The following is an 8,797-nucleotide window of genomic DNA, read 5'->3' as shown; positions in this document are numbered from 1 at the left end:
ATAAATCGAATAAGCTTTCTTGACGTGGGCACAAAATAAAAATAAATAAATCTTAGAAACCATAACACCAACCCTTTGAGATTATCGTCATTCAACAATTCAGAAAACAGATTTTCATCACTTCAGGAGGATTTGTTTTTTAAAAACCTTGTGAGTTTATTAACTCCTGGTGGGCCGCGAGTGGCTCAAAGCTTGTGTCAAGCTTAACGCCGAACTGTCAAATAGGTGGGCTCAATCATCTCATATACTCGGCCCATTAAAAGACAAATCAATCAATTTTTGCTTTTGGTTAGTTCTTAGATTTGTTATCCAATAATCACTCATATTAAAAAAAAAAAAAAGAAAAGAAAAGAAAAAAGAAAACAAGAGAGGCAGAAACCAGTCCAAGTGCACTCTCAATCCCAAATGTACTTTTTTATTAAAAAAACCTCTCAAAACATGGAAGTTGGCTGAGATATTTTCTTCTCTCTCCCGTCCACGTACACAAACTGTAGCTTTTTATATCCATCTCCAACAACATAAACAGTTACGCCATTCTTCCATTTTACTTCCAGGGAATAATAATCAGATCCCTCCCTCTTCTCTGTTACTCTCCATCTTCTTCGTTTTCTCTCCCCTACTGATTAAGTACGTGAACTTCCTTAGCTATTAAAGAGCCTTCACTCTCATGTTATTTTCAGTTTTTTTTTTTTTTTTTTTTTTTTTTTTTTTTTTTTTTTTTTAGCATTTGCTGGCTGGTTAGTTACTTTCAATTTTTTGCAGCGGATTTGATTTTTGTCGGTAAATGAGCAATCCTACTAGAACTATGCACATACACATTTCAGTAATATTTTGTTACTGTAACTTCTTCTTCTTCCTCTTCTTTTATTTTGCGTGTGTGATGGGATATTGTTGCCTGACTTTATATTGACGTGTTCGTTGATTTCCTGCATCAAATTTATAGTCTATCTAGCGATTCTATATGGTTTTTGGTTTTCTAGGTTTTCTTGGATGGCTGTTTTTTCTTTGTGTGACGTGGTCTAGGGTTCCTTTTCCTTTGTTGTAGAAAAGAATTGTTACAACGTAGTGGTTTCGGGAACTCTATAAATGTAAGAATTTAACTTAATAATTAACACAATGGTGCGAGAGGGGTTTCCTTAGGTTATGTGAGTGGGTGTAATTGAGTTTTGGGATTGAGTTTGAAAATCATACTCAATGGTCGTGCTGTATTTATCCCTAATAGTTAAGAGTTTCTTTTCTTTTTATCTTTTTTTCTTGCTTACGGGATTTGCGAAACCGCTTAAAAAATTTGGGATTGAGTTTCTCTATTTTGAATTTTCCATTAAATTGTCATGCCCGGTAACTGGTTTTCATGCAATCCTGACTACATGAACAAGTGGTAGTGGGGATAACCAATCGGCTTGGATGCAATCGCAACTATTGGTATTAAAGCTTGGTTGATTTAGTTTGAGATTCAATACGTGGTCGAGAAATTAATAGAAGAAAATGAATATGGCAGAAAACGAGGGGGATTTGGCCCTTCTACTTCATGCTTTGATTTGTTGTGTAATGGGGAGTTTGAGCAGGGATTTGCTTTCTTCTTTTTTTATTTTTTAATTCTTGCGATGACTAATTGCCTAATGAATGAATCGTGTGCTATAAGAAACTGCATCGTGGATGTTTTTCTATTTTTTGATTAGGCTAAAAAAAAGAGAGATCTGTTGTATTTTTTTTTCTGCCTTCTTTAATTGGTGGTTATTACTTATTACTAGTTTGCTTGAGATTGCACACTGGACAATTATGTTGTGTACTGTGTTATTGTCATGAAGTTACAGAAACTGTTTATTAATGTGAAACTGCCTTGACAGTGACTGTTAACCTGTGCCCTTGGTCCCTTATATTGAGCCCGGATTCTCTTGCAAATAATGTATTGGAAGAGATATTGCACACTATACTTCTAGTGAAGATTAAAGTTTATCTTCAATGAACATGACATCCAATGTAAAGGGCAAAAGGAAATGCTAGTCAAAATTAACATTAATTATGTGTTTCTAGGTGGCTCTGTAGAACAAACACGCAAACATTACGAGGTGAATGCAAAGCTTTTTGCTGATTGAATACACAGATTCTTTAATTAGGTTTGGTCATCAGTATGCTGAATAACTGTAGATGGTGTTTGAAGTTGTAGGTATAGATGATTCTGGGTGCTGCCATGTCCAAGTTCGTGTTACTTTCTCTATCCTTTTAATGGATCTTTTAGTATCCAGAAAGTACAGAAAGGAGATTTCAGGATTCATTTTAATGGGTGATTTCTCAATTGAAAGATAAATTTTTATTGGGGACAATTCATTTGTATCACCACTTGCTCCATTCCAACACAATGGAATTTGATTTCTTGCTTCTGATTTTATATCTAAAACTCAATTTGCAGTAGGCTTACTGTGTCATTTCCCCCTTCATGTTGTAGTAAAGGTAGAGTTTTCTTTCTTTTCTTTATTTTTTCTGCTCAACCTAACAATTGCTTTTTCTTTCAATGCTTAAGGACAAATTTGTTCCTGAGTTATCAAACCACCCATTTAGTAGATGTTTTATACCTTATGTAGAGGCCAATATCACTTCAAAGTTAGAATTTGGTACCTCTATTTCATGATTTCTATTTTCGCTGGTCTCAGTTTTATTTTCTTGCTTATGGTGATGTCCATTTATGTTTCTAGAAACTAGTTCAGGGCATGCTACTAGCTTCCCATTATTGGTTAACAAGATATGCTTTTATTCAGGAGACGTGGTGATTGATTTTGCTATGTGCAACTACTTTCTGGCAAACCTCTACATAATCTTCAGAAAAGTATAGTAAATATTAAATTTCCAACTCATGTGTCTCTAAATTAAATATCAAACTCATGTGTGTCTAAAACAATGTACTTCTTTATAAGTTAATGTAAGAATACATGGTTTGATGAGTTGCTCATCCATCTACTCAGTTTAACAGATGGATTTAAGAACCTTTCTGCCACTGGCTTTATGACACATTACTTCCTAATCAGTCATAGTCTTTAAGTTTTTCATGAATTAGTTGTCTGATAGTAGGCACATGCATTGTTAACATTTGCTTATGTTAGTCTAGTGGTCCTAACTGCAGAGAGCCATCTTACTCAAGGGAAATTGCCTACAAATGGGCATGGGTTGCAGAGGTGCTGATTCAGATATTGGATAAAATAACTTTATGGAATATGTGAACGGGTAATTTCTCTAGATTAAAACCACTTTAGTCCATAAAAGGTTTAGATTTTGCTGATGTTGTTGAAATACACAAACTTATGACATGATTACCTAAATAGAAGTTAATTTAGGCCCAAAATCACTTTTGACCAAACTTAACAGACTAAAAGAAATTCCTCTCCATCATGTGTTGCCAGGGGCCTCACTGAGGAATCTTTAAGTTGCAGAAATTAAAAATTCCCTAGAAGTAAATCTCCCTTTTTTTCATAGTTGCATCATTATACGAGGTAGTAGGTTTATATAGTCACTAGTTAAGACCAGGTTAAAATCATAAAACCTTTAACAGAACAGAGGCTCAAAGAGAGACTGTGGTCACACACACATGTACTTTAAAAGAATAATCATTTTAATCTTTTCAGTTCATCTTTTTATTATGAATGGAAGTACAAATATATTGGTTATTGAAAAGGTAGCTCAGTTGATGTTGGAAACACAGATAAGTGTAAGTTTTACTTTTTATCAGTGTTTTTAGTTTTAATCTGAAAATCTATATCAAAACGATACCAGTTCCATGAAAATTCTCCCTCACTATCCCTTCCCATGTCCTTTGTTTAATGCATGTAGAAAAATGTGAGTAAAGCATAGGTTTGTCGAAGCATGTATATTGACAGATGCATCAGCATGTGTATGTGATGCTTTGCAAGCATGCCAACAGTGGTTGTACTTGCTAGTGCTCTAATTTTTCTACTAATGTACATCTGAATGTCCTTTACCGTTGTGTTGCTATGGTTTTCATTACTTGCTTCTGTCACTATTAATTCTCACCGCTTGTTTTCTCGTGTTTTGAAGTTTGATGGAACACGCTTAATAAATTGGAATGTCACTTCTGAAGTGGAGAATCTATTGCTGGCTTCCCATAATATATTGATGGACCATTTCTGAGAGGTAATTTTTAATCTGTGTTAAGAATTACCGGAGACTTGGAAAGGTCTGCCTACAAATGGCAAATTACACTCTTAGAAGCTGCTGTAGATGAGGATTATCTATTTGTTATTTTAGGCAACCCAAGTTTAACTAAAAAAGAAAAGACTTTTATTGCTTTGTATAATAGCAGCTCAACGACAGGCTGAAAAATCTTTGAACGACATGGTAGATGCACTGCCCTTTATTTACTGAATTCCTTTAAGCGTTCACAGGCAAAATGCTTTTATATTCTCTTCCTTGTACTTTAAAGGATCCTGACTGGTGTTGAACTTCAGATATTGGATTTTGTCCACTGCATTTACCGAGGAGTCCTGTCTGCTTAGAGCTTGTCTGCCGAGTTCTATGCTAGACCTGGAAAAGGGAAATAAGGTACGAACATCAATTCTACAAAGCATTCTTCAGACGGTTTCAGATTTATAACTTATATTCTCAAGATAGTGAGTTTTTCTTTCTTTTACAATATTACTGCACAAACTGTGACATGATGTTCAATTAAGTATTTATTCATAGCTGACAAAATCCATGATAGAGAATATAAATTTGTGGCATTGTTAAGCACCTTTTCCCTTATTGCCTAGGTTTTATTTCTTTTATCATTAGGTTTTGTTGTGTTTTTGATATGGGACAAAAGAGATTTAAAACTAAAGAAGAGAGAAAAGAAGCAGCTACGAAGAAAAAACCAAGGAAAGAGAAGAAAAAGCAGAAGAAGAGAAGAACGGGGAAAAATCTCGAACTATGCAATTTTTATTCAATTCATCAACAACTTGTTTGACATTTAGAAAAATAGAATATAAATACTAAAACCTTAACTAGAACAAATAATACAATAACTAGACCAAGCCTAATAAATAAACCTAAATAAAACAATAATGAAATTAAGCCCAATAAATAAACCCAAATAAAATCCAATAACACAAGGATTGAGCTATCAATGATAATAAAAAAGACCAATGACAAAATTTGAATGGCAATTTATAAAGTGAGCAAATAAATTAGGGTGTAATGCAAGGAAGGTATTATTTTTTAGGCACATAAGTAATCAATGATAATTTGAATAATAAGTGTAATGCCACAATAAAATTCGATATATCAAAAGGTAAAGTGATTTACTGTTGGGAAGATGCTGGAAGCTACTGCTGCTGACATGGTGAAGAGTGCTGACATGGCATTGGGTGGCAATGCGCTACTGATGTGGTGATGACGTGGCAATGCGCAACTGATGTGGCAGTGTGCGGTTGACATGGTGATGCTGTTGATGTGGCAATACGACGCTGACGTGGCAGTGCGACGCTGACGTGGCCGTTTGCTGCTGACGTGGCCGTGTGCTGCTGGCGTGAACGTGTGCTGCTGACGTGGCTACACGAGGGGTTTTTTTTTTTTTTTTTTTTCAGAACTGGGTTATAAAACAAAAAGATTATTTTTTTTTCCAAATCCGGGTTGTAAATAGAAAGATTAATTTTTTTTTCAATCGTTGATAATGATTCTACACAGTTTCTAGGGTTTAGGAACTATGTTGAATTTTAAGGATTTTCACAAGCTCTAAGAGATTGATTATCTGTAAATACAATTAAAAGTCTGTACTCTGATACCAAAGTTGATGTGGGACAAAATAGATTTAAAGTTAAAGAAGAGAGAAAAGAAGAAGCTAAGAAGATAAAGCTAAAGAAAGATAGGATATAAATGCTACCTAACAATAATTAAATAAATAAATAAACCTAAATAAAATCAAATAACATAAGGGTTGGACTATCCTCCATTATCATAGATCATGTGAACCATGTCTCGGGTATGTTGTCCCCATCAGTTTTACTACAAGGATTATGTATTGTTAACTATAAATCAAGCTTTCTGATTTGGTAACTATACTTTATCCCATTGGAAATTGGTATCTTGTACGATTAGGTCAATTGTTATTATTTTGTAAACTCTTATTCATTGTCTTCTTTCATGAATTTCCATTTAAAGAATTGAAGAATGTATACTATTACAGAAAAGAGCATAGAGATCAGAACTTCCAATCAAATAATGATCAACAAACGCACAAGTCTTTCACTTAGATTTTTACGAATCTCTCTCTCTAAGAAAAGCATATATAGATACCACATTTCATTTAGCAGTTCATTTCCATTGAGCACATTTAAATTTTTTAGACATCTATTAACACCTGGCTCACATTGAGCTTTTCATTATTGCATATTTGATATGGATAGCTGGTCTGGCAATTATTTACACCAACCTCTAAACTTAGTATTAAACATATCATACCAAATAGGATGGTCCTGCTGCCGAGCATCTTTCACATGATGCTTGAGATCTCATTGTTAAGCTTGGATCTGTGTGGTGGATGATGACTGATAAGTGATAAACATCCACAGTTGTCAACTGCTTTAATATTGGAGTTGCAACCTTTTGCAAATTTTGAAAAGAATGTCATCAGATTTTTTGTTAAGTCAATTGCTCTGATAAAGATTAGTATACAATTTCTCATATTGTGAAGAGAACTTACCCCAGTTTCATTGAGCTTGCTGGTGCTTCACTGTTGTGAGGCTGAGGCTGGGGCTGGCTCAATTGGAGACGGATTGGGGCATGCAAGTCATATCCATTTTCTACCGTGTAGGGTGGCCGGGAAGCTCTGTTTGCTTCATCCACATTCCGTTCTCCATAAACCTGGGATAAGAAACTTCTAATTTAGGCTTTTAGCATGTTGATGAATGTTCACTTTCTAAAATCTCAAGTTCAGGTTCCACAGGCCTTTTAGCTCACTGCTATATAGGTATGGTTCCCATACACTAGACTTGAATTCTAGATTTGTTGTGTAAGAGCTACCTGATTGTAGGAGGGAGTGCATTCTATGAAGAATGTGTGTATAAATTCTTTGTAGGTTCCTTATTTCGTGGTAAAAAGTGAAGTTCAGAGTTGAATGGGAGATGGATAAAATTTCTTAGTGATACATGTGTTGCCAAGACTAGTACCTTACGCAATTCTGCATTTTCTTGACCGATGAGGTCAACCTTCTTATGCAGTTCTAGGTTTTCTTGATAAATTAGATTACCCTGCAATGAAGCCAATCAAAGCCAGTGAGCATGAGAATGTCTCCACAATCAATTTGGGAAATATTGAAGGCAATAGTCCAGAAAACCTTTTGGCTCATCTCTTTAATTTCATCAGTTAAAATTTGTTCCTGTGTGCAAAAAAAGGCTGCATTAGCATCAACTGCATGCTGCATACATGTACAAAAAGTGATCTTGAGATCAGTATAGGTTTACCTTTTTAATTCGAACACCTTTCATACTCTTCTCCAGCTGGTTTTCTAGATTTTCTAGATCTTTGATGCTCAAACCAGACAGTTCTTCTCCCATCAATTGCCTGCAACATCTCAAGGCAAATGTTAGGTATGGTGCCGGAGTTTTATACTTGTCCATGAATATAGTGTTAGAAAGAAAACTTGTCCATGGATGCATAAATCTATTAGTTTTTCTCGTGGCATATGTGGCTACAACCACGATCGATGATGTGAAACATAACATGGCCGTAAATTTTTTTAACCACACAGCCTACACCATTATTTTAAGGCCAACGGTGACGTGTTGTTGAGATCCTCTATTGAGAATATTCAGTGATAATTAACTTTACCGATGATATTCTTTCAAGCACTGCAGTTCCTTCCCCAAGCTTGCTGCCTCCCTTTTCCACAACTAGGAGCAGAAAATGAAGCACATCACATAACAAGCAATAATTTGGAGTAGAATAGAATTGATGAGAGCTGCTTGAAGAAGTGATTGCCTTATAAATCTGCATGTTCATGCTACAGTCTACAGAGAACACTTAATGAGATGGTCGTGTATTCAGTTTTGCACAGAGGAATTTTGTTTATGAATATTGTAAATGTTCCTGTATGGCGACGTTACTATTGTGTTTGGTTGCAGGATAAAATTAAATTGAACATGGCTTGGCATAATAGAAAATCATTGTGCATAGCGCATGCACAGACAGACTTGTGTATATCCTTTTGAGTTAATGAAATGTTGAGATTGGTTCTTGTATTGTATCATTTCTACTTTGTGTTCTACTTGTCTTATAAAAGGGAAGAGTGTTGGGAAACTTGTTGGTCAGGAAAAACACTTAGTTGTCAGTCTTAGGCGAAGACGAGTGGATTGACAGAGAGAAGGCTGAATCTGACAATGAACTGGGCTACTGTATAGGGCTGGAAGTTTTTGACGAGAACCCAGTGACAATTGGTTGGTGATCATCATGCATGATATGAATGATAGTTTAGAGTCGCAGCTCTTGCATGCTTCTTTATTATAAATGACTTGGAACCATAATGATGTCGCTTGATGTTTATCCATAGAGCTATCTCCTTGAAACACAATTATTTTAATCTATTCAATGTTTGTGAATGATGTGTGCATTGATCCAAATCTGTAACATCTGGCAGACAATGCTATATTTGTGGAACCAGCTGCTTTGTTGTCCGTTGATGCCAAGTTTTTAGCGTTCTTTTTTTTAGTCAAAGGCAGGTTCAAACGTGGGAGCGATGAAAAACCATGAAGCTGCTTATAAATCTAGATGCTTTTTCAGAGTGGCCCTAGAGCCATTGACAACTCCCCTCGAG

At 35.3% G+C, this 8,797-nt stretch overlaps 1 protein-coding gene and 1 long non-coding RNA gene across 16 annotated transcripts in view; one reads left to right on the top strand and one right to left on the bottom strand.

The window, feature by feature from the left end:
• The first annotated feature begins 366 nt into the window (after nt 1-366).
• LOC18095145 (uncharacterized) lies at nt 367-8,225 on the top strand. Of its 12 annotated transcripts, none has more exons than XR_008060285.1 (6): nt 367-627; nt 763-2,069; nt 2,168-2,824; nt 3,119-3,219; nt 4,048-4,143; nt 4,395-8,225. It is a non-coding gene; the product is annotated as an uncharacterized LOC18095145 (long non-coding RNA). The 12 variants fall into 12 exon arrangements; XR_008060284.1 differs by having other exon boundaries at nt 2,162-2,824; XR_008060289.1 differs by having other exon boundaries at nt 763-2,284; nt 2,411-2,451.
• LOC18095142 (MADS-box transcription factor 23) overlaps nt 6,340-8,797 on the bottom strand; it is a 97,205-nt gene continuing 94,747 nt past the window's right edge. For 3 of the 4 annotated variants that reach the window (XM_052456262.1, XM_006369631.3, XM_024588216.2), the window contains exons 4-9: nt 7,816-7,877; nt 7,449-7,548; nt 7,322-7,363; nt 7,155-7,235; nt 6,689-6,849; nt 6,340-6,588 (exon numbers count right to left, since the gene is read on the bottom strand). In XM_052456262.1, coding sequence (XP_052312222.1) covers nt 6,570-6,588; nt 6,689-6,849; nt 7,155-7,235; nt 7,322-7,363; nt 7,449-7,548; nt 7,816-7,877 — 465 coding nt within the window. In that variant the 3' untranslated portion in view covers nt 6,340-6,569. The remainder of the gene's footprint in view (nt 6,589-6,688; nt 6,850-7,154; nt 7,236-7,321; nt 7,364-7,448; nt 7,549-7,815; nt 7,878-8,797) is intronic. The other variant, XM_024588226.2, reaches the window with a different exon arrangement.

Source organism: Populus trichocarpa, chromosome 1 (genome assembly GCF_000002775.5).
Source record: "Populus trichocarpa isolate Nisqually-1 chromosome 1, P.trichocarpa_v4.1, whole genome shotgun sequence".
NCBI lineage: Eukaryota > Viridiplantae > Streptophyta > Magnoliopsida > Malpighiales > Salicaceae > Populus > Populus trichocarpa.
This window is presented reverse-complemented; position numbering and strand designations above follow the sequence as displayed.